Source organism: Ptychodera flava, assembly GCF_041260155.1.
Source record: "Ptychodera flava strain L36383 chromosome 23 unlocalized genomic scaffold, AS_Pfla_20210202 Scaffold_24__1_contigs__length_23054250_pilon, whole genome shotgun sequence".
Taxonomy (NCBI): domain Eukaryota; kingdom Metazoa; phylum Hemichordata; class Enteropneusta; family Ptychoderidae; genus Ptychodera; species Ptychodera flava.
The window spans coordinates 13829797-13854989 of NW_027248278.1; the positions used below are offsets into that span (position 1 = coordinate 13829797).

The following is a 25193-nucleotide window of genomic DNA, read 5'->3' on the forward strand; positions in this document are numbered from 1 at the left end:
AATGAGCCCTTATAAGTGGTAGACCAGGAAAAGATTTGTGAAAACTTTTGAGTCTGAATATCTGTCCCTTAGTCACATTGTAGCTACAAGGTAGCGAGAATTTAAAAGAATATCATGACAGCAAAAGCTATTTTTTTCTTTACTGAGATGAATGTTATCCAATCATCGATGCTGAAGAATTTCTCCAACGACAACGCACTATGAGAAAAATATCGTGAATATATAGTATTAGTCACCTTATTTATTAACTGGAAGGTCAATATTTTACTTTGTAATCAGCGGCGGAATTATTGAGAAAAAGGAGTAACATCAAAAAGGTTGAACCTTCGTAGTCCTGAGTTGTCAACTGGCGAGAGTGCCGCCGAAGACGAACGTCCGATCTTTGGAAATTAAAATTGAGATTTTGTATTGTTGTGACTCAATATCTGTACTTGTCAGGAATAAATAAAAGAGAAAATATTTCAAAGAAATTTAATCTCATCATACCTTTTAAGAAATATATTCGGTAGGAAGGCTTTTTACAGTCAAAAGATTGGGTGAAGTTTCAAAATGGACATTCCGAAAGTTTTCGACCTTTTACCTGTACATGACGGAATATTTTTTTTGCGACAAACAATTGGAGGAGAAAAGTAATTCCTACAAAATCTATAAAACTGCAGTGTAATTTACTTCGAGAGTTGTATATGACGTCGTAGCCATGTCATTTGAAAATAAACAGCAATTTTCTTCGTAAAAAATCATTGGGTCGTCGAAATGCTAAATTCTATCATCGAAAACGCTATACTCGTGTTAATTATGTATGTAAATTGGCATCTAGGCCCCTTTACTGAGAAAGTTTATAACTAGAGGCTATACTTTTCCAATACTTTGTGCATTCCTAATAAAGAAATAAATGCTTAAAAGGAAGGGTCATCGGAACTGCGCATGTGCGACTTTCTTGTTTACAAACAATGTATTTCATGCTAATATCTAGATGCATCACGTCAACATAGCTGCAACGTTTATATTTTACGATATTCATTGTTAATAAACATGTTTCAACTTTCATCAATCGCCAACGTACCCTACATACAGTATTAACATCGGTCGTAGGGGTCCCTGGTAACCTTTGAGTAGAGTTCCGACGACCGCCTCCCTTTAACCTACAGAATAATTGTAGAAATCTATTCTGGTGGCTGTTGATGGATTCTGTGAAAAGGGTATGTTGTAGACTTCTTTCGAGTCAGACATTGTAATTTTTGCCCAACAAGACTACAGCTTCCTCTCCATGCTGTTTCCCTCTATAGAGTAACGCAACAAATATTGCGGCTATTACTAAAACTGCAATGGCCAGCCCAATGAAAGCAAATTGATGCTTCTCCATTTTCATTGGTCGTTTATCTTTCCTATCGAGATAACTGACGTCACCAGTTTCAAGAGTTATATTGATGTCGTCTGCGTACCCGGAACTGACCTCGGATCCCAGGGTGAACTCTTGTCTGATTGCAACTTCCTCAACACGATCTGTATTTAGACGATGCTTGATATTAAGACGATCAAAGCTACGGTATTCAGCTGCAGCTTGCATTTTCTGTTGACGTACATCAGCTATTTTTCCATCGTCGAAATTCTGCGTCGACGCCGTCACGCAATTACCCTTCATCAAATGTATCAACGCGTCCGCAAAGTGTTGACAGTTGTGAGTGAAAATGTTGTACTTTTTCCTTTCCCACTGTTGAAAGAAGGTGGAAAAATTATCCATTTTGCATCGACTGGTCCCCACTTTGGTAAATTTCGTCACTTTTTGGGTTTTATATTTGTAATATGGATCACCGGTATCCAATATGCTTATACCCTGTTGGCCGTACTCGTACGTGAAACCGCGGTAGGTGACGAATTCGTGCTTGAGATGGTGGTGAGAGCGAGACGCAGATTCCGCAGTACTGAGTAGATGCGTCCAACCGTCATAGATCTCAAAAACTCCAGTCACCGTGTTTCCACGACAGCCTTCCTCTTGTTGAGTTCGTGGATTCAAACAGCTTTGTTCGGTTCTCTCTGATTCGGGCAGACATCGTGCGCTTCTCGGCCTGCATCGGTGTGCATTTTCATACGGACAGTAGAACTCTGTGCTGTCACAGTAGGTATTATGTTCCTTGCGGCCGGTGCTCTCGATGTTTTGAGCGTCTGTTGTAATAGCGAGCATCACAGTCAGGACAACGAGCAAAGCCGTGCGCTCTTCCCTTCTCATCGTCATTTGAGTCTTGTAACCAGTCATCTGCAAGTCTGAATCATGCAATAGTGTGAATTCCTTTCTCGTGTTTCGCCAGTACGGTTAGAACACGATATCAGAGGAGCGAAGCAAGCAGATATACGCCGACCGATGTTCACAACAGGAGATATATATCAGAGACTCAGCACGCACACTTTTTCGTTTTGCGAGCACTTGATCTTCGTGTTGGTGTTTATATAGCTTATAGTCATATGACTTCATGCAGGTATCACGTGACTAACAATGTCACGTGACTGAACATTACAGATGTGATGTTGTGTGGATTGTGTAATTTACATTGTATTACTTATTCATAAAACAATGCTAAATAAGACATCCTGGTTGCTATGGTAGCGGTTGGTGAGCTACCCAGGATGGAGGTGAATTTGACACTGAACGAAGCTTGACATATAAACAGCAACTACTGCAGATGTAGAAGTGAAAACTCAGTGTCGTCATTAGCACGAATATTTTGTACATACCCTTTCACTTCCACTGTCGCAGTCGGCGGAGTAAGGAATGAATGATTTTATTTAATGCCACAGGCGGACCCGACGTTATTAATATCATTGAGTTTTTCTCACTGTTTTCTCTATCAGTTCCTCTCCTGTTCTTAATGCTCTGAATGATCAAGGTGAATAAAATATATGGTTATATAACCTAACCTAGCCTCTTGAGTCTTTATTTATTTTACACCCCATTACAAGGACATTATCTCTCATATACACATCTTGTCAACACAACTAATTATACTAATCCGTGGAGTTATCAGTGATTTTATGGGTCGGTCAACATTGCGAAAGATAGGAAAAGTAGCTAATTTACATATCTATCTTTCGCAATGTTTTAAATATTAAAGCTTGAGAGTTCGAATATCCGTCCCGAGGCATATTCTACCTTAACGCACACCCCTCTGTGGTCATTGTATAAATTGCGAGAGATCAGGAAGTGAACGTCATGGTCGACGACATTTTGATTGCAAATAAGGAAAACCAAATTCCGTCATCAGCTCTTCCCTTGATCTTCCACTTTCGACTCGTAGGTATAGCAGCCTACACAGAGCAAACTGAGTCCATTGACTACGAATTAATCACACTGAAACATATTGCTCTGTATGATAAGCATGTTTGAGAAATCTATAAGTAGGCAGGTTTGGTTTCTGCTTGACATATGCGTCATTTCTTTCGTGTAGGCGGCATTCAAATTAACATGAAAGGGGGTTATATCATTGAAATTCCTTTCATCAAAGATACTGATGTATCAGAAACATTTATTACACAGGACATTTATGTTTTGCTTAATGCCATAATTCCATACGATACAGAATTTTGCTGACGTTGAGGGCGCATAGACATTTTGTTCCACGTAAAAGCTATCCAGGGAAATGTTTATGGATCAGGTGACATCAGCTGACGCTAGCGTAATGGACATTTTCCTAAACACTGTTGTTTCGAGTAATTAGTTATCTCTTGACGTTTATTTTCATTTTGTATTCAGATTTGGATCAAAAAAAAATTTGTAACGTTGCATTATCTTGATCAAGGAATATATTTCGCAGGAATATCACCTTTAACATAATTTATACTGTAACGGTTTTCTCGTTGTTTTGATAGTTTTCCGTGTAAATTTTATCTTACTTGTAGAAAAGCGAGAATAACTTTGCATTTAGCGTAAATACACATGGCGATATAGGAAAGCGACTTCAAAACGTTCGATTTTTTTTCAAATTCGTATCTTACTATTTAATGAATCATGGGACTATGTGCGAGGGTAGGTGACCATTGTCCCGAAGGTACATAGTCCCATGTTTGGGCTATAATCTTTTATTACATGCCTCTCTTACACAATTTTCACTCAAAATATTTAGGTTTATTGGCAAATGGTAATCAGGTGCTTTATTTCCAACTTAGACGAATATCAGTTAAAATGGAACGATTTTCATCACCGAATGGCGCAATGATATATTTAGCTTCTGTTATGCAATTTTGTCTACAAAACTTTCCATACACCGGATTTCCTATGCGAAACATGAAATTTCAACATTTTCACATCTAAAAGTTGTCAAGTTGAAAATAGTTCCGGTTCACTTTCGGTCCAGTGATGACTATGCGGCCCGCGACGTCATCGACTAGTTACCATCGAATCCTATGGAGCATGCGACGTTCAATATACGAGGCATGCAATAATACTCATGACTTGTACCAAATCAGCCTCTTTCTGACTCAGCTTACCGTCTTATAAAACTGATACGTTTCCTTATAGATCTTTGTTTATTAACTCGACTATTTTCATCCAGTTGCACTTGCAATTGTCTCTCCAAAGTGCAGCATGCTGCTGTAGCCAAAAAAATTTTAGAACTTAATGTCATTATCCAGATTTGCGCCATCAACGTTAGAAATACGAACTGCGGACTGACTACTAATTATATGTGCTTTCCTCTGCCAAAGATTCCATTCGTCGTCTTACAGATATACACAATGTCATCTAGTTGCTGCGAACAAGCACATGGTATATATGAGAGAGAGAGAGAGAGAGAGAGAGAGAGAGAGAGAGAGAGAGAGAGAGAGAGAGAGAGAGAGAGAGAGGAGAGAGAGAGAGAGAGAGATGCTTTCGTGAACTTGTAAAAAACATTCAAAATTAAGATTTAAGAGTGCGTTTGTTGTAGACGGTAATCACATTATTGATGGATATAATTAATCTTTTGAATTTGTACATGGCGTCGCAATGTACCTCAGCATTGTACAATACAAAAATCTTGTAGGCTTGCTCGCGAGCTCAGACTTGTGCGTATGAACGCGATAGTGTGCTGTTCTGTGTCTTGTAGCGGGAAAAGGTTTGATAATTTTACAAAGAGTTTTTATTCTTGTTGTTAGGCCCAACCTAAACGATGTACTGTTGAGAGAGACTACTCTACTGTATATCGACAATTAGTCCATTCTTATGGCGAGACAATTTACATAAAATATTATGAAACTAAAAAAAAACAGGAACCTACCATATGCCGCGTATCTGCTACTAGTCAAACACGATAATAAGAAATGGCTGTTAAGAAAGATAAATTCGAGAGACGCTTTGTAAATGAATTAAATGCTGCCAACAATAAACGATAATTGAGAACTGTGCTCTTGCACCTTTATGACAAACTGTGTAATCTTTCATGACTGTTACTAATTAAGTCTCCCTCAATACGAAAGAATGCTGAGTATAATGATGTCAGAGATGTTTTGGTCGGCAATAAGTCAATTAGGCAATTACATGCTTTGTTAAAGTCTCAAGGCAGACGGACGAACACTTTTAGCAGAGTCTGTCGTTGACCTTGCGGATACCTGGACTAATTTGCGTTCACTTAATAAGGATTGTCATTAGCATATGAATAATGCCAGCATTGAGCTCCTATGTGAATGCTGAGACAGAAAGCTGAATAAAATTGCAGATGCACTCCACTTAGGGATCGACCATTTTGGCTTGCGAGGGGATGGTCAGGATGCAGTACAACTTTTTATTGGGTGTAAAATTTGGCAATATCTTACATGTTGCTTTATCTCGTCTGCCTGCATATTTTCTTACAAAATTTTTGCATCACCAAACAATCTTTTACATATATTTTCTCACAAATCAGAACTTCAGAGTAGTAATTTTTGAGTTAGTTTCGATATAAAACGATTTTTTCCTATTTTGACCACCTTCTCCATAAAATCTAATGATCGTCCCTTACTCGCGAGGAAAAAAAAACAGTTCGAAGAAGGCAGCAATGCACTGTATACGCAGGCCGTTCATCAGCAAGGCGCCATCTTGACATTGTATCAGACGACAGCTCGTCAATCACATGAACAAAGGAGACCGGTGCAAGGCATTGTCAATGACCGATGGAGGCCGGGATGGCTTTTGAGAGACCAGAGATACCCACATGTCGGACGGGAAGAATCGTAAACAGATCAGCGGCAAGCGACAGATCAGATCAGCGACAAGGCCGAACGCAGCGAGAAACGACCTTTACGTCGTAGATGTGCAAGATGCGGACGTCAAACACGAACAGGGAAACGGATTTTTCGTGACTTACAGAACAGCTGCAATCCTCATTGTTATTTTTGTCTTGGTTGTAGTGTGTGTGGCTCTGATTGGTGGTTTAGTCGGTAGAGCCAGGAGTAATAACAGACAGGACTACATCGTGAATACTACTAGCACATCGCTACCGACGACACTAGACCCGAGTATTCCATGGTATCGTGTACAGTTACCTAAAAACCTTATGCCGTCGCACTACAACCTAGAATTTACGCTAGATCTTGACAAGTTCAAATTCACAGGAAATGTGGTAATTACTGTTACTTGTACGTCAGACACCGACGTAGTCATTGTACATACCAGGCAATTAAACATCAGTCAAGACAACGTCGCCGTGAAGGACCTATCCACCGGCAGTGATGTGGAAATCACACAACAGTTCGAGTTCACACGGAACAGATTCTACGTTCTTCTGATGAAAGAAAATTTGAAAAGCGGAAAGGAGTACGAAATAACATTTTTCGAGTTCAAGGGCATGCTGAGACAAGACTTATTCGGAATTTATCTCAGCTCCTATGACGTCAGAAACGAAGATGGAATGACTGTCAAAGGGTAAGTATATTAAGACGGCCATTGCAATCGTTTTCCCACAGTGACTGTTGTAATCAGGTGAATTGAAATCATGGCATTAATTAATGTCAGTCGTTCACATGATGATGGCGGGAAAAAGCTAGCGACAGCTATTAGCATTGATCGTTAAAATTTCCTCCCCATTTCAAAAAAGGATCTGCGAATTCTACGCCTCGGCAATTAATATCAAAAATTGAGCGGCAATGACGGATGACTGTTGAGAATTTCATTCCCGCAGACGTTGACGTCAATTGTGCGTTTGTCTAAACACTGAATAGCGCGGGAAGAAGCCAAGGGCAATGACCTTAAAGTCCATTGCACTAATACACAAAGGACGTGCTATACCTTGTCGTCTGCAGCACTGACAAAACGACCAAAAATTACATGGCAATTCCTTGAAATTAATCATCAAAATTTTAAACATATATTTCCACGACATAAATGTCAATCAGATTATAAAAGTTTCGATTAGGACAACAAAAATGTAAGAAAAAAGTTACAAGCTTTCAAAAATGAAGAAACGGGGAAACATATCAGAAAGAACAATGTACTATATTATATAGTCTACACCCCGGGTGACTTTGAAACCCTTTGTAAAACACAATTTTGGAGCAATGAAGTCTGTTTTGAAACGTAAACAGATTCTGTTCTCGAGACTGAGCAAATATTCAAATTTAAAAAAAAATGCTGACGAAGAATGGTACAGCTTATGAGATGTATCTTCCTGACGGTGAAACTGGATCAGATATCAATGATGGGTAGTATGCGCCTCGAAAGTGAAAGACTTAAATTTTTGCTCTAACTTTCCTTCAGGAATCGTTCAATCATTCTTTTTCAAAATCAAGAATAAAAATCAGGAATCACCGTGCAAATTTTGATACTGGAGAAACAAATAACCCAAGATTTACCGGCATTTTAAATTCATAATAACCGCCACCCTTGTGCTAAGTTTATGGAGAAAAATAATTTTATTTTAATTTCGAAAAACTAAATCGGTAAAAGGTTTTCTTACACCAAGAGTTTTAAAACGACGCCCCCACAAGTGGTAGATCAGACATGATAGTCCGAATATCTGTCCCCGACAGATGTAAAAAAAATCAAGTCGTAAAAAAGAAGCAAGACCATAATTACGTATTTTTACCTTTGCATTTCGGATTTTTACACAATCTCATCTGCCGATTATTAGAATCAGCTGATAACTTTTGGCGTGCGGTCTTTTGGTAGCAAGTGACGACATCTGTGATTGGATGAGCAAAGCGAAAACATTAAAACAACCTGTAGTTGATCGATACAAAATCTGAGTTTAAACTTTCGAAATCCATCTCCAACTGAAGAATATGGACGACAGACTGGTCTATCTTTATCGGAGGTTAAACGAAACAAACAATACTTGAACCATGGCTTATAGTTTGGATAAACTAATGGGTATTAGAAGTAGGTCGAAACGAGAAACTGACGAAAAGAAATTTGCAAAAAAAATCTACATCACACAGACATTTAATGTAATGCTATGAAATGCAGCTCCTTGGATACGTCTGTCAAGTGGCAATATTGAGTACAGTTTCTGGTCGTTCTTTCAGTAGGCGGAAAGAGTTATGATTTCACTTTCAAGTTGCGATATTCTTTAACTGGTTATTCTGAACGCCAGCGTTGTTGTTGTGTCAGCCTATTTAGCCTGAAAGTGCTTATAGTATACGCAAATACATTGTACAATCACAAAATCGGTCTTGTCAATAAAAGCCGTAAGGAGGTCGATTTAACGAACATTGGACTCGTTCGAGTGACTAATTGAATTGGCAAGCAGCTGTTACTAAGGTCTTATAGTTAGTCATCGCGTCTCAATTGAAAATATAATGTGCTGCTAATCGGGGTTAACGCTGGGTCAGCTTTTTGAAAGTAACAGGAGCACGAATAAGTTAACTTTACCTGTTTCGTGGTGTGTAACATAAATTCTTATGTGCACAATTCAATTTTTCTGTTTTACGTCCGAGCGCGCGCAAATTACACTTAAGGTAGAACGCACCTCGGGGACAGAAATTCGGGCCTTCAAATTTATCAATTTTCTTCTGACCTACCACTTGTGGGGGCTCATTTTGAAGCTCTTGGCGAAGAAGAAACGTTTTCACCGTCTTACTTTTTCGAAAATCGAATTTTTTTTTCATATAGAGTTAACACAGGGATGGCGGCCATTTTGAATTTCAAATATCGAGAAATCGCAAGTTATTTGTCTCTCTAGTACCAAAGTTTGCACGTGACCCCTGATTTTCATTCTTGTTTCGGTAGAGAATAGTTGAAAGTTTCACTGAGGAAAGTTTAAGCAAAAGTTTAAGTCTTTCACTTTCGAGGTGCATATTACCTTAAGGAAGTACGCACCTCGAAATTGAAAGACTTTTGCCAAAACCTTCAACAAAAACAATTCGCCTTCAACATCAAGAATAAAAAGTAGAGTTAATAGTGAAAAATTTGGCACAAAAGAAACAGTCTACCAAATATTTACTGGCTCTTGAAATTCAAAATGGCCGCCATCTTTGCATTTAACTCTATGGGAATATTTTCGATTTTAACAGGAATCAGCCGATGGAAACATTACTAACTCCATGAGTTTCAAAATGAGCTCCACACTACAAGTAGTTGGCAAAAATGTATTGAACTGGTTTGAGAGTCAAAAACGAACAAAAGGCGGTATCTTGTCTACTGCGTTCGGTCACAAAACCTCGGTATGATTTACACATCCACGCATGACACTTGTTTACGGCAGTCCTATTGCAAGCTTTGAACTTGAACCGGTGATGCAAATCAATAGCCTTGAGAAACATCGCATCAGTTGTACACAAATTGAGTTTGTGTTCATTGTGTGTGTGTGTGTTTCCAACCTACCTTTCAAAATTATCAGTAGATGCAAAGCCGAGAATTCACTAATTTTGGTCCAATTGTAATCGCCAATTATGCGTATTACTCACTATGTAGTTTCCTATTAATGGTGCTATTCTTGATGATCTAATATTCACCATCGGTGATACGTCTTTGTCGTATTTCACATACATAAAGACACCTTTGTTACATTCTTGGTGTGTGATTACGTCACAAATCAAGTATTTCATAAAACCTGTTCAAGATTCGACCTAGTAGTACATAAACAAAATAAACACAGTCATAAAAAGCAAAACACGTTTTCAATATTCTAAAAAGTCATTGAGTTTATTGCATTAATCGATAAAATATCCAACTGTTATTACCTTAGGGACCCTCTCAAATGTTCGCACAAGTTAAAACCACGTAGTACGGGGGGGGGGGCTTAAGTGTTGAGTCTCCTGTCAATCAGTGAACTTCACTTTCGCATTTTTATTAAGGTATCCTGACGTGGCTTGTAAAAATAAGGAAATACTGCACATTCCTACCAACACATTTTACTGTATTTTGTTTCCAACCCATTCTTGTCATACTCACATACATGCACATTTTGGTACTAGGGAAACAAATAACTCAACAAATAACCGATATTGAAAATTCGAGATGACCGCCATCCCTGTATAACTCAAAGGAGAAAAATAAAATTTTCGAATTTTGAAAAACTAAGCCGGTGAAATGTTTTTCATACACCAATAGCTATAAAATGAACCCCCACAAGTGGCATATCAGAAAAGAATTTTAAAAGTTTGAGAGTCCAAATTTGTGCCCACGAGGCGCGTTCTACCTTAAGTTTTCTCCAGTATATTTATTTGACTTTTATCACAGATATGCCATAGCCTCCCAGTTTGAACCAACCTATGCACGTAAGGCGTTTCCCTGTTTTGACGAACCAGCAATGAAAGCGACATTTTCCATCAGTATCATCCGGGCACATCGATATCGATCGCTCTCAAACGGAAAGAAGTTATCAACAAACAAACTCCATGATTCGTCCTGGTACAGGGACGTGTTTGAGACCACGCCCGTCATGTCAACCTATCATTTAGCTGTAGTGTTGTCTGACTTCGACAGCTTAGAGCTGACAAGACCGAATGGAAAAATTGTAAGTAATTCTGTAGGTCGATTCCTCACATTTTTTTTAAATACAATAACGTACAGTTGTTCAAGAAAAGGTAATATTATCGAATTGTCAAATTTCAAACAAATACTGGAGATTTTTTTTATTATTTGAATATCTTTTATTGGTATTAGTTTGTTGACAGTCTTTCAAAATCTAAAAAAAATTATTAGACAACGACTTTCTTCTTTTATTACGTTTTTTTTTATTTCCTGACGCAGATAAGGGTCTGGGCTCGTGATGACGTCATATCACAAACTCAGTTTGCCCTCAACGTTGCAAATTGGTCATACGGCTATTTCGAAGAATATTTCGGCGTAGAAGACCCTATCCAAAAATCTGGTATGAGTTTTAAACGTTTCGCTTGTAAATCATTTTCATGCGTCATACTAGTGTCGATGAACTCTATATGTTATGGTTCACTGTAAAGACAAAATAAAACTCAAACTGTCAGATTTAAATTATAAACAAATATTGTGGGTTTTTTTGTATTTAAATATGATTTGTTGGTAAGAGTGAAGAGGGGTTACAGTACTTATTTGAAAGATGTAGCGGTACATTTCTCTCAAATAATATTTTATTGTTGCAAGTATTTTACTTAATTGCTTTGAAAAAAACCCCAAAAGTTAGAGACATATTCTTGTAAATGCATTCATATTGGAGTTTATGGCATGTTTAATTCTAACCTACTTGACACAACTCCGTTGCCGATTCATATTGTACTATCACGACTATTTATGGATTCCAATTTCCAAGCATGTCGTTCATATTTTTGACAAAGTTGTGACTTTATTAAACAGTGCAAATGCCAGATGTGTTTGTTTAATTTTATTCTTTCTTGAGCGATTGTTGTTCATTGCCCATCTGCACATTTATGTTTGACCAGATCTCTTTGTGGTACCTGACCATCCCGCGAAAGGCATGGAAAACTGGGGTCTAATTACACTCCGCGAGAGCGCCACCATCGTCGATGAAGAGAAATCCGCTGCAAAAGTTCTTGAAGACACAGCCGATCTGATCGCTCATGAAATCGCACACATGGTATTAAACGATTCAGATTTTATGTAAAATTACCTTTTCATTAAATTTCAGTATTATAAATGGATAAATTTTTCATTTTCTCGACAGTGTATATGTAGCCAACATATCATAAGAAATGTGTTTGCGAAGGGTTTTGTTTTCAATAGTCTATTTTATTACCACGCTGTTCTGAAAAAAAATGAAATATTATGATAAATTTCTTTGAAATTGTAACCATTTTAAAAATTTACAGCCAAAGACGTCATAGCAAATAATTTTTTCGTATTGCCAGAGTTTTACACCAATGAATAATATGTATTTTAAGATGGCTTCCTTTTTCTTCAGTGGTTCGGTAATATGGTTACTCCAAAATGGTGGACAGATTTGTGGCTCAAAGAAGGCTTCGCCTCAATGTTTGCGTCGGAAGCTTTGAATCATATATTTCCTGACTGGAGGATGGTGGGTAACACATAGCGTGAATTGTGTCATGCATTTCAAGTGTTTCAAATACTGATTCACAACCGATACTGGAAAGAATGTGGCGCCATTCAATAATCTTCTATGCATTCTATGGAGCATAATATTTTCTATATTACATGCCTCGTATATCGAAGGCAACGCGCTTTATGGGATTTAATGGCAACTCGTTAGTGACGTCGCGGACCGTATAGTCATTATTTGACTGCCACTGTACCGGAACTCTTTAAGTTTGACAAGTTTGCGATTTCAAAATGCTCAAATCATTTTTACGCACGGAAATCCGATAACAAGAACATTAAGCATAAAATAATCATAAACCTCATAACATTTGTTCAAATATCAATGCGCCGATCGACGATGAAAACGTTCCATTATTAACAGATTTTCATCTTAAATTGTAATAGAGCACATAATTGTTTGTCATTTGACCATAAACCAAAACATTGGAATGAAAACTATCTAAGAGAGGCATGTAATAAAACCATTATAGTTCAAGCAAGGGACTATTTACCTTCGAGGCAAGAGATCTTTAGCCCTGCTGATTGCGGGCAAATGGTCACCAGTTGGGCGCATAGTCCCTAGTCTTGGCTATAATACATTGTACTTTAGATATTTTAAATTTCCGATGTGAATGGTAAAAGGAGGCAATTATGGCATTTTAAAACCAATTGACAATGCCAGATTCGGAACATTGTAATGATTGTAACTATCACACGGGATAATTTAATATTAAAATTCATGGCACGAAGCAAACATTCCTGAGCTAACAGATTGTGAATTCTACAAATCAACAAATTCAATACGGCGCTGAAAGTTGAACTGAACATTTGTTGTGCTGCTACTTTGGAAACTTTGCACTAACCTACTGTTAAGACTCTGACAACCTGCTAGCATTCTCCGAACACCCTATATCGGTTCCAATACTCATTGCCTTCTGCAATTATAGTACGCTGGCATGTCTAATCCCATTTTTCAGAACGAGATGGTAATCGCCCAATCAGTGCTGCCAGCGTTAGAAATGGACGCCTTCATGAATTCTCACCCTTTGTCGTCGCCAATCAACAATCCTGATGATATTGTGCAGTTTTATGACGTAGTCACTTACTGGAAAGGTCTAAGTGTCATTTATATGTTGCGATACTTTGTCGGCGAAACGATTTTTCGCAGTGCCCTCCAGGTGAGCTCTTCGCTGGTTGGTCAAAACTGCCGAAAAATGGGTGTCAGGCTAAGCAATGCCATGACAAAGCATTAATTTAGGGTCGTTTTCTAATTCATCTTTTCTAATTCATCTGTTATTAATTATTAATTACAGATGAATTAGCAGATAGCATCCTTAGCAAACAATAAGGCAGAATAGTTATGCCCCTAAATTTCTTTGTTTCTGTAGGCTTACATTATAATCAGTAAAAACGAATATTTGTTACTCTCTGGTAGTTTTTGGTGTAAAAAGAAAAAAATCACCAAACGAAAATAATAAATGAAATGAAATATTGTAGTTGCAAGACATTACGAAAGCCAAATAGAATTATTGAACTTTGAACTAAAGTGTCTTGTTTGTGAGATTCGCCATGTTTCACACGAAATGTTTAGCTTTAAACAGTTTTGATAAAGGATGAGTGGTATAAAACTCTCGTTCCGAAGAAACCAGAGTTATTTTCTGAACTTACAGAAGTACATTTTATTGGTCACATGTGACTGTTAGAAGCAGACACAGTTGTTTGAAAGTATTTGTCGTGCCAAAGATCCAACGATACGTTTTTCCACCAGAATTCGCCTGCGTATAGTAGTATATTTTCAAGACGTAAAAGACCACTTTATTTCAACAGATCAAATCATTACCATTTTGAAGAGATGAAAATCTGCCTTTTTTTCTGTCAGTTGTATTTTGATCAAATTGCATTATCGAAAAATGTTATCGTACGATATTGCCTTAAACGTGTTACGTATAACGAACACGAATGACATTTCTCTGTGTTGTTAAATATGACGTAAACGATGTTCTTGTCTGCATGATTTTGATATCGCTTACTTCCAGAATTATATCAAGAAATACATGTATTCTAATGCTGATATGGATGAACTCTGGGAAGAATTTTCAGAGGTAAGTCCAAAGTAACTTATTGTGCGTTTTATAAATAGTCGAGTGGTATTATTGATAATTAGTCGAGAGTGGTATTAAAATTACGTGACTGTTGCCATTCAAATACTTCTGAATATCACAAATGAAAAAAGCGGAATGATTTTAACATTCACATTCAAATCTTTCAAATTTTCATGACCGGAAGAGTATAAAACAGAATTATTTAATAAGAACATTTAAAGACAATGGTCTGTTTTAAAAGAACTTAAGTCCAATTTTCCCAATTTTTGAAACAGGCTGCAAATAGCAGACTACAGATTAAAGAAATAATGGACACATGGACACTCCAGAAAGGATATCCCGTCGTAACCCTGTCCAGGGACAGTTCATCAAGCATGCGCAAGTTGAACGTCAAGCAAAGCCATTTTACGATTCAGACAGAGGTTTCGGATATTGATATCAATGATAGTCCATACAGGTGATTGAATCTTTACCAACACTCAAATTGTCTAGTATCCCTATAGTCTATATATGTGTGAAAATCAGTGAAATTGTTTTGTATTTGTGTTCACGAGTTTGCATTTGCCATAACATACATGCATGGTAATAACAGTTTTGATTCTGCTTACTACTGGACCAATATTGACACATCACACTTTCTCTATTGGACGCTTCAAATTACATAAGTAAAGACTAAATCACAAATGTCCATTTTCCTTTGTTTTCCTGATTAAAGTTTATGTTAATTTGCTTTATTATCATGTAAACAGTTACTTTGACGGTAAACCACGCTTCTTACACTGGCTTAGATAGCCCAAGAAACGTTCAGTTAAATAGATCAGCACAAACAACTTCATATGAAGTGACCTTGATCGAAAGAGGAGTGGTTACTTATGTAGCAATGTGATCATAAAACTAATTTCTAGGCTGTGAAGCTTTGACTGCCGATGTACTATATGTAAGCTATTCCAAATTAATTGAAGCACTGTCTCTGTATGGTTATTTTTCCCTTCACAGGTACCAATGGTTCATATATTTTGCATATCTAACCCATACTAACAGGACTCCAAAAGGTCGATGGTTGGAAATGAACTCGAGTGAGTAACGTTTAGGTACTGTCAATATTTTTACTTACCCTTATTTTTATTTATTTTTACCAGAACAGAGTTAGAGAATGGTGACTGACCCAAATATCACAAACTTTAACGACACCTGAAAACACCGAGCCAAAGTGTAGCTAAAGTACAATTCACGATTATCCTAGGGGGGTATGTTGTTATATATTAATCGAAGAAGGCACACTCAATTTACCACAGATTTGCACCAGAAAGAAGATCGGCCCAGTTTGTTTAGTAGACTGAAATATTTGTCGCTCGAGGGCGCTCTCTACGTGTAAAGACCGCTGTCGATCGACGGGCTTTCAATCCATTTCATCAAGTGCACTCAAACTTACATTTTTTTCAGCAGAAAGTTTAGCAAAAATTTTATGTTGATAGTATCATTCAAAACATTTCCTCTGCTACGATAAAAATGACTGCAAAGATTCATTTACGAATACGCTTTATGACAGCGAATATAGAGATGAAGATTGATTACCGAGGAAACTGGATACTAGGGAATATAGACAAGGCCGGGTTCTACCGTGTCAACTACGAACGATAACTGGGACGCCCTCACCGATCAACTGCAGAGAGATCACACAGAGTTCTCGCCGTCTACGAGAGCAGCCATACTGGATGACGCATTTGCGCTTCAGAGGTGGAGGCTGTGCGGTGACACTGATCGCCTATGTCACGTCCTGAAATTTGTTAATAGTTGTTTTACAATGGCGGATTACGCTCTTCATGCCAATACTTGTGTTGATGGTTTCTGTGGAGATGTGTCTGTTCTTCCGGTATTTTGCTTTTGTCATTTGTGTTGTTGTTGTTGTTGTTGTTGTTGACGACGATGGTTGCTGTAAGGTAATTGCACTGGTTTTGAATGATATTGATGATGATAATGACGACTACGACGACGACGATGACGCTGATGCTGATGACAACGCAGATTAGCGGTTCTTGTTCTGTAAATGTACAATTTTGTTTGTTTCAGAGCTGGGTTACTGGATACAAACCGTGCTTTAAGTGTCACACTGTATCTCGACAGAGAAAATGATTATCTTCCTTGGATGGCTGCCATAAAAGGTTTCAATTACATACGTAAACGGATGTACACTACAGAACCTTACGGTCTTCTGCAGGTATGTTTTGATATCTTCTTTTGATCGTAGAGGTATGTATGTAAAGTTTAAATTCTAGGCTGATTTAAATAACTGGAGAGTAGTGAAGAGTTCCAGTCATGGTGGTTTTTAAACCCTTTACAAAACGTAACCAGTATATTTTGCAAAACATTCCAATAAGTTCCATATACATTCATAAAATCAGCATTTGCTTCTGTCGATTCTTTCCAGAGCAGTCATTTTATCAATTTTAACGTTGAAAAGGTAAAGCGATTTATAGTGTCACTTTCCGAATATTTACACTAATTATGCAAATGCACGTTATTTAATCCGTATGATCAGATAATTCAATGGTTAAAAATCTTGTTTCGTTTTATGTCAATCTTTAAATGATTGATTGACACTAACATACAAATGTCATTGAAATCTCCAGTTTCGTAAATTTTGCATGATATTGTTAACACGCAGAATTACATTAAGCAGAAGGTAGGCCATCTCGTAAACATTCTCGGCTGGGGCGTGGGAGACAACTACGGTACCCTGGGGTCAAAGGGCAACTTACAACAGCGATTTCTAAGAACTTTGACCCTGAAGACGCTGTGTGAAAATGGTGACGCAGAGGCTGTCAGTCAAGCTGTCACATTATTTGACAACTGGCTCAACAAGGACGAAGAGTGAGTTCCTCATCTGTTTATATTAGACTCCAGTTAAAGTAAACACTGCTACACTGCTTAGCTTCGATATTTGAATTCGAAAAAAGCAATGGCATTATACATTTTGATATAAAATATTGTTCTGAACTATACTGTGCTGTACGGCACTGTGCTGTATTGTACTGTATTGACTGTGCTGTACTGTACTGTACTGTGCTGTGCTGAAGTGTACTGTACTGCACTGTACTGCACTGCACTGTAGTGTACTGTCCTCAACTGTACTGTCCTGTCCTGTCTTGTCACTGTACTGTACTATGCTGTACTGTGCTCTACTGCACTGTAATGTTCTGTACCGTACTGTACTGCACCGTACTGCACTGTAGTGCCCTATCATGTACTGTACTATACGGTAGTGTATTGGACAGGCCTGGACTGTTCGGTTTTGTAATCTTGTTTTTTTCCACATTTTGCTATGCCATTTGGTAGTGTATTGTGCTGTTCAGTATTGAGCTATAATGTGCTTTACTGTACCACAATTACCTCCCCTATACTTTTCAGTCTTGCACTAAGTTTTGCTGTGTTGCTACTGTGCTTTTCTGTACTGTATCGACATTTTCTGTACTGTACTGTTATGTATAGCACTCTACTATTCATCACTGCTCTGTACTGAACTGTACTGTACTGTACTGTTATGTATAGCACTCTACTATTCATCACTGCTCTGTACTGCACTGTACTGTACTGTACTGTACTGTACTGTGCTGCACATATACGGTACGATGCGACAATGTACAGTAATGTACAGTGTGGTATGGTATGTTCTTTGATGTAATTTGTTGTATAAACACGATTGGAATTAATTTGGGATAATTTGATTTTCATATTTTTCAAATTTCTCAAAAGTGTTAGGTGCCGTATAGCTGAATGTTGCAATATTACAAATTACTCATAAAAACAAGTGCGTAATGTAAAAAGAGAAGCAGATAAGATTATATTTGTAGATTAAATCGGCATTACTTCACCATCCAATTATCCCAAACTAGTTCCGATCGTGTTTGGCTATGCTGCACTTTATTGTTTTATTTTAATATACTCAAACGTGATCTTCATACTGACCTGATTCTAAACTATTTACAGAATTCCAGCCGATTTAAAAAGTTTTGTATATTTCGTTGGTGTAATGAAGGGAGATTCCGAGGTATGGGACACAGTATGGCGACGGCAAGAGGTATCAAGCCATGCTGATGACGCACACGCATTGCGTCAGGCATTGGCAGCCTCACAGTATCCTTGGGTACTATGGAGGTAATTTATACATTTATTAACATCTATATTTCCCAATATGTTCTGAGTATATTCATGGATGAAAGAAAATAAAAAATGGTTATTAAGTACGAAAAGTGAAGACAATAAAGAGTTAGGGAACGTTGTCTGTTATAAGCTGGCTTGCAAATGGGCATAGACGAGGGGTAAATCATAGGGCAAGTAAATGATATTGTTTAAGTTTAAGTGAGAAAATTCGATTGCAACGGGTTTTGGAAATGACTTGCCTCGAGTTGCTTAGTTTTTGAGTCAGGGAAAGGAACACAATTGGTGGGACGGGAATATATAAACTCGTAGAAGAAAGGCAACTGCAAACTGCTTTCATCATCTCCAAATTTAATAACGTCTTACAAGTACTAAATCAATGCAATAAACATTTATTACTGAAAAAATAATCCGCAACCTGTTCAATCGAACATGACAGGAATAGTGGAATCATTCGACTCAAATAGAAAGTTTTCATTTCAAAACCTTATGCAGAGGGCAAATAATTGTTGTTGTCAGGTTCATGGAATGGAGCTTGGATAGCACGAAAGTTCGGATGCAATACGGTCCGTCGAATATTGGAAGCGTGGGAAAGACACATTTTGGGCAAGCCTTGGCTTTGATTTCATTGTGGAAAAATGGGACGTTATCCGAGAAAGGTAATTTGACACGATTCTGATTTCTGACTTGTGCGGCGTTATTGCTGTCTACGCCATTGCATGATACTTAAGCCAAAGAAGATGATCTTATTAAGGTAGTATGCGCCTCGAAAATGAGTCTTAAACTGTTGCCGAAACCTTCCTAGGTGAAACTTTCAACCATTCTCTCACCAAACCAAGAATAAAAATAAAGGATCGCGATGCAAAGGTTGGTTTTAGAGGCATTAAATACCTGTCATTGACCAATATTTGAAATTCAAAATGGCTGCCATCCCAGTGTTAAATCTAGAGGAAAGTAAAATGTATGATTTTTGTATTTTATACAGATTTGCCAGCTTAGTTTTTGGTTTTGGAGAAATGATTCAGGGAGTGACGTCATTGATAAATAATAAGTCACAGATGAAACAGGTGAGTGATAAGCCTATCTATAGAGGGCGCAAGCAGTTGCGGAATGAATACGCTGATCTTAATTTTCCAAAGACTTTAAAGTTTATGACAATTTAAGTTTCTGACTATTTAAGTACTAAGTACGTTTTCGATTATTTAGTGGACAGCTTATGATGGAAGAAGTATTTTCTTCTCTGATCGAAAGTGTAAGTGTTTGTCTTTTTGGTTACCTGTCTCCAGCTTGAGCAGCTATTTTCCCAGAATCCCCCGGGAGGTTCTGGCGATAAGTCAGCACGCTGGCCATCGAACAAATCGGCATCAACGTGGCTTGGAGGGAACGCTATGAAGAGGAGTGGCACAGTTCCTGAAAGAGAATTCATCAAGTTGAAATAATTGAATGCATCGCCGACTATATATAAAACGGCTGCAAGGCAACCATCGTGCCTTGTCTTATCGAAGATTCCCCCTGTCAGTAGAGGCACCTCTAGAAGGGTTCAGTATGGATAAAAAACGTCACATCTTGATGACGTCATTGAAATGTTTTTGTCGTGTGACGCCGACATAAAGGAGCTGACGGAAGTGATGCGAACAATGATGCCAGTCACCTTGTGTGTATTATATGCACATGAAACGATTAAGCAATAATTTTGGGGTAATTATTTCCAAAGATGTGAATATGTTCAGAGTATTACGTAATGTAGTCATCAGGGACAGTTTAACGAGATTTTTTGATTAAAGTTTATAAATCTCGCGTCATCAGTGGATTTTATTCAATTCAATATCGGAATTAAGAGAACATGCATTATCAAACAGGTAACGCTTTTTTGCAAGGAGTAAATGCACCTTTTAGATGTACGTAATGAGAAGTTAGCTCTAAAGTCTTTCGTAAGGACCTATGCGAAGCTGTATGTGTTCTTTCACCACTTACGTAAATTTTGAATATCGATTAGAAGCAAGAATGCATAATGTGCGCTGGAAAAGTGTGACAGTAACGACTTCTCTTGCGGATATCCAATTTTCATATTTTCAGCCTTATGCGTTACCTATTTCATGAATATATCGTTGAAGTTACCTTCATTCGCCAATTCTTACGATGACTATTAAAAGAGTGACGACAAAATATGGTGTATATGACAGTGTCATTTCGAAAAGATGTTACACTAACGTTACTTTAAACTTGTTTATTTCTCTATATGCTTACCATTTGCGAGAACCTATGTATTTATTATCATATACCCATGCCCATATTGCTTCATCCTAGTGACGTTCACCGTAAAATATCAGCCGTGATGTTTCACGGTACACGTCGAAATATGCATGATGAACGTCATCGGTTTTTGGCCTGCGGAGCGATGTTGCCAAGTTAAAAAAATTGAAGGGCTTACAGGAACATGGGTATTTCTGGTTGCCAAATACGGAAATAACATGTTGAGTCTTGTAATGTTTTCCCATGGTTTTATGGTAGCAGAACTAATTATGCAAACACTCTGCCGTTCGGACGGCACCGTGCATGGTCTACCCCCGAACAGGTATAGTGAGCGCGTGGCGTGACAGCGATGTCGCGCGCGCGACGACTGTTGACATGGCAACTCTCCGGGTAAACAGACAAAATGGCGGTCCCCTCCGCGCGAGCTCCGTGCCGTACGACGATCGAGTGCTCATTTTTTTTATTTAAAATGCAAAAGAACATTACATGATAATGCAAGTCAAACGATAATGCGTCGTCCATGATAATACACATTTGCTTAAAATCGTGCATCACTCTTCATGCCTCTGTAGATGTTATTTTCCCGTCCTAGTTTTCACGTCTTATTTTGCATTGCGAAAGTGATCGACTTCAACCATACATTTCAACCATTTTCTTTCGAAATCAATAATAAAAATCAGGGATCACCGTGCAAATTGTGGTACTAGAGAAACAACTTACCCGAGATTTATCGATATTTGAAATTCAAAATAGCCGCCTTCCCTGTGCTAACCAAATGGAGAAAAATAAGATTTTCTGTATTAGAAAAACTAAGACGGTAAAAAGTGTTTTTTTTTAAATGAACCCCCCCCCCCCAGCTGTTGATCGATCAGGAAAAATACTTTGTTAAAGTATGAAAGTCCGAATACCTGTACTTTTACCGAGGGAATCATGTGACGACACAGTCACGGTGATGTAGCTGATTTATTTAACGTATGCTCATCTGTTACAATTTCTTACTTCGATGTAAATTTATATCAACTAAGTGATAATGTCATTCTAATTACTTGGATTAAATCTGCTTTGAAAGTCAATAAATACTTCCAATCGCTTTGTTCGCACTTGTAGTTTTATCGTCTACCATTGTGACATTCAGCTTTTGTACAGATGATTTGTGTGCACATGCGTATGTGTTGTGATTGTTCTGTTCAATAACGACGTACACTGAAATTAAAACTTGGTAGGGGACACGTCTGTACGGCGCTTATCTGACAAAACGTGCTTATCTGACAAAAATAACTAATTACTGCTTGTAGCCTTACTCATTTGTGGAAAGTAATCCCTCACACAATACTTCGTCTGTTAAAACACACAAATGAAATTTTAATTACAGAAGTCTAAAATCACAAAATAGCCATAAAATAGTTAAAAAATACAGTAAATTTCATTGATTGCGTAAAATCGCCGGGCACTTCAATCAATCACTGTGTATACATCGATCAACACATAGAGGCTGTCTTAAGGGGTAGAGGAGAGGGCACGAGGTCACACGAGGTCGTCCGCTCTCACGGTGGCGGGAGTATCAAAATCACCACAATGGCAAGAAGAGTACTTCTTGTTTTTGTTTTTCATCACCTTCCTCGATCGCTAATTTTGCCATTTAAGTACATAAATTATACTCAATAAACATGCAAGTGGATGAGAAGAAAAGCACCTTCATGTTGCAATACGGAGTTATCTCCATGGTCTCGACTACAGTACAGTGAGCAAGCGCGAGCCCGGCCGGCGCCGATGCATGGTAGCCCTGCGTACCGTGCTGTGTGTTCCCGCCGTTACACGGTGGTGGGGGCCGTGTAAAGCCGGGAACACACAGGACGGTACGCAGGGCTAGGCCGATGGAAGAACAACCACAATAAAAAAGAATTAATTACATGTCAACAATTTGAGAATAGTTTACCGAAACAAAATCCTCCGTATAGAAGACTTCGGCTCACTCCGTGTACACAACATCGTACGAAGCGCGAAGCGACATGTACCGCGCGCATGAAGTGCGCTGGCTAAAGCGACTCCCCAGGGTATTGCTAAAAAGAGTTTTGTCAGATAAGCACATTTTGTCAGATAGGCGCAGTACACACGTTAAAGTAAAATTTGAAGTGCGCCACCAGTCGCCCACTCCTGATTTTTGTCGGTGGCTGCTTTGCTGGACACGTAAAATTGTCTAGTGTTACACCTCCCCATTGAATTGAAATACAGTTGACGCGTTTGATTCCATAAGAAGACGCATTGTTCAACGTTTACTCGGAGACGGTACGCTTGACTGATTTTACGCGGTAGACCAATCTCCACACAGAGATTGAAGGGCAGTGGGGCAGCAGCGCGGCGTGGATAATTCGAACAAAGCTAGAGGGTCTCCGAGTCGTTGACCGCGCGCCCCCATCAATCTCTGCTGCAGGCAAATTTAAATATTCCAAACTCGGACTTCTTTCAGTCCTGCGCGCGCCCAACTGGCTAAATAAACGTGGCGGAAATAGTAAACGGATAGGAGCAATCCAGCTAGAGATCGCACTTCCGCACACTGGTAAAAGTAATACATCAATACACTAATAAAAATAATAAATAATCTGCTAAAACTTTGGCAACCGCGCGCGTCTGCAAAGCTGATAGCCGTTGGGGCATACATTTTGAATCATCAATTTACATCCCTGTAACCTAGAGCAAGGTCTATGTTTTGCAAGTTTTCACGGAACCGAGGATCGATATTGAAACTAGTGTATTATTCATTTATCTATTTTTTTTTTTTGTTCGAAGTATTATATATAAAAAAGACAGAACATGTCTATCATGGAAAACGCGCAATACCCGAAAAGTTGGTGAAAACCGTCGCCTGTGGCAGAGATTAGTGTGGCTACTGCTTAGACTCCCGAAGTAGGTTATAATTTTCAACAGCCCTACAATCTCTGTATGGAGATTGGCGGTAGACTACTTAAACTACGTTCGTTTTCAATGACGTCATGTTCCCGAAATAGACGGGACTTTCCAATTCACTTGATAAACATCAAGTGAATAAAACTAAAGAAGGACAGTGCAGCCCATGCCTTCGAAAGGAAAAGCCGGTCTTCGTAAAGCAGTAAGCGTTTCGTTTTCAAGTCACAGTGTGTGCCTCGCCGGCACATAGACTCAGCGAGGTGTACGCGTTCAACGGGGAAGACAGATTTGTTAGCTTAGGAGGTCGCTGTTCCGAGCCTACATTCTGGCAGCTCCTTGTACAGGTAAATAGAGTAAAAACATCTGCACGTCACATACTTATTCGTCGATACAATGTGACATTGGTCGACATTTGACTAACATAAGTGAGTATATTCTTCTTCCCCTAATCGGTTTTGACGCCATGAATTGCAAACTTCCTCTTTTTGTGTTTTTTATAATACTTGTGTTATAATCCAATAGCAATCTAACTGGCCGCGTGTATCCACTCTTTGTGAACACATTTTAAAGGCATTATGAATTTATTTTCCAAGGGTTTGGTCTTTCCTTTTAGGGCAGGTTTCAAACTGAAGGCAATGTCATTGGGTCCAAATTTTCGTGAAAGTGCATCTCATTCATTTTCCCGTCAGCCAGTTCGATCTGAAAGAAACCGTTTCGTTTCAATTGTCGGTCCACAAAGTGCTGACTCAGAGCAATATGACGGTTTTGCACTCGGCCAATTCCATTTGTTGTGACCTCGTACCTATTTTGTCTTTTTTTGTGCTAAAGGCAACAGGTGTACCCTAATGTTATTGCGCCAGATAAAGAATCTCTAGTATTATTGTTTTGCTATTATTGATTATTTCGTCTACTTTGTGATAACTTTTTGTCATGTTATAACCATTGCCTATTCCAAAAAGGCAATGACAAAAAAGTGCAATAATAGATCAAACTCTGTCATTGAATGCTTTAATTTTTATCGAGTCATTTTATTTATTTATTTTTATTTTTATTTGGCTTTATTTAATGAGGGTAGCCTGGTAAACTCTAGAGAGAGTTTATCTCCCCAGGGCCCTCGACATTACAACAAATATATACACAACCACAAAACAATGTTCAAAAGTGAAAATACAAATAACCACATATAACAACTGCCACATTAAAAGGAAAAACAAGAAAAAATTAAAATTCTGCCCAATATTGTTTTAAATAATTTCTTTTAAAAGAGACAAGTGTCTCAGAAGATTTGACTTCTGTTTTCAACTTATTCCATTCCATAGCTCCCTGTACTGACCATGTGTTTTTAAAAACATTCAGTTTGGCTCTGG

At 38.3% G+C, this 25193-nt stretch overlaps 3 protein-coding genes across 4 annotated transcripts in view; all 3 read left to right on the top strand.

Annotated features, from left to right (window-relative positions):
- The window catches only part of LOC139124976 (fatty acyl-CoA hydrolase precursor, medium chain-like), an 8560-nt gene extending 7665 nt beyond the window's left edge, over positions 1 to 895 (top strand). The window contains exon 8 of the mRNA XM_070691094.1: positions 1 to 895. This exon is cut by the window's left edge and continues 690 nt beyond it. The gene's annotated coding sequence lies outside the window, so the exon portion shown is untranslated.
- A 5181-nt stretch (positions 896 to 6076) lies between these two features.
- Positions 6077 to 21967, top strand: LOC139124790 (aminopeptidase N-like). Of its 2 annotated transcripts, XM_070690900.1 has the most exons (16): positions 6077 to 6865; positions 10619 to 10895; positions 11132 to 11252; positions 11797 to 11951; positions 12276 to 12389; positions 13387 to 13587; positions 14446 to 14511; positions 14787 to 14968; positions 15508 to 15587; positions 16061 to 16248; positions 16582 to 16729; positions 17177 to 17382; positions 18499 to 18666; positions 19189 to 19328; positions 19655 to 19736; positions 19956 to 21967. In XM_070690900.1, exons 1-10 carry the CDS (start codon positions 6156 to 6158, stop codon positions 16150 to 16152), a joined length of 1998 nt encoding a protein of 665 aa, XP_070547001.1. In that variant the 5' UTR covers positions 6077 to 6155; the 3' UTR covers positions 16153 to 16248; positions 16582 to 16729; positions 17177 to 17382; positions 18499 to 18666; positions 19189 to 19328; positions 19655 to 19736; positions 19956 to 21967. The 2 variants fall into 2 exon arrangements, with proteins under 2 accessions (XP_070547001.1, XP_070547002.1); XM_070690901.1 differs by lacking the exons at positions 16582 to 16729; positions 17177 to 17382; positions 18499 to 18666; ... (1 more) ...; positions 19655 to 19736; positions 19956 to 21967 and having other exon boundaries at positions 15508 to 15602; positions 16061 to 16167.
- LOC139124676 (aminopeptidase N-like) lies at positions 16438 to 20108 on the top strand. The gene is made up of 6 exons (XM_070690798.1): positions 16438 to 16451; positions 16582 to 16729; positions 17177 to 17382; positions 18499 to 18666; positions 19655 to 19736; positions 19956 to 20108. Exons 1-6 carry the CDS (start codon positions 16438 to 16440, stop codon positions 20106 to 20108), a joined length of 771 nt encoding a protein of 256 aa, XP_070546899.1.
- Positions 21968 to 25193: the final 3226 nt, after the last annotated feature.

Bases quoted from the DNA above. Each gene is read 5' to 3' on its own strand.
- LOC139124790 (XM_070690900.1), top strand. From the start codon at position 6,156: ATGTCGGACGGGAAGAATCGTAAACAGATCAGCGGCAAGCGACAGATC. The intron at 11,952-12,275 runs GTATTAAACGAT...CTTTTTCTTCAG, and splicing joins CTCATGAAATCGCACACATG to TGGTTCGGTAATATGGTTAC. The intron at 13,588-14,445 runs GTGAGCTCTTCG...GCTTACTTCCAG, and splicing joins TTTTTCGCAGTGCCCTCCAG to AATTATATCAAGAAATACAT.
- LOC139124676 (XM_070690798.1), top strand. The intron at 18,667-19,654 runs GTAATTTATACA...TATTTTATACAG, and splicing joins TATCCTTGGGTACTATGGAG to ATTTGCCAGCTTAGTTTTTG. The intron at 19,737-19,955 runs GTGAGTGATAAG...ACCTGTCTCCAG, and splicing joins ATAAGTCACAGATGAAACAG to CTTGAGCAGCTATTTTCCCA.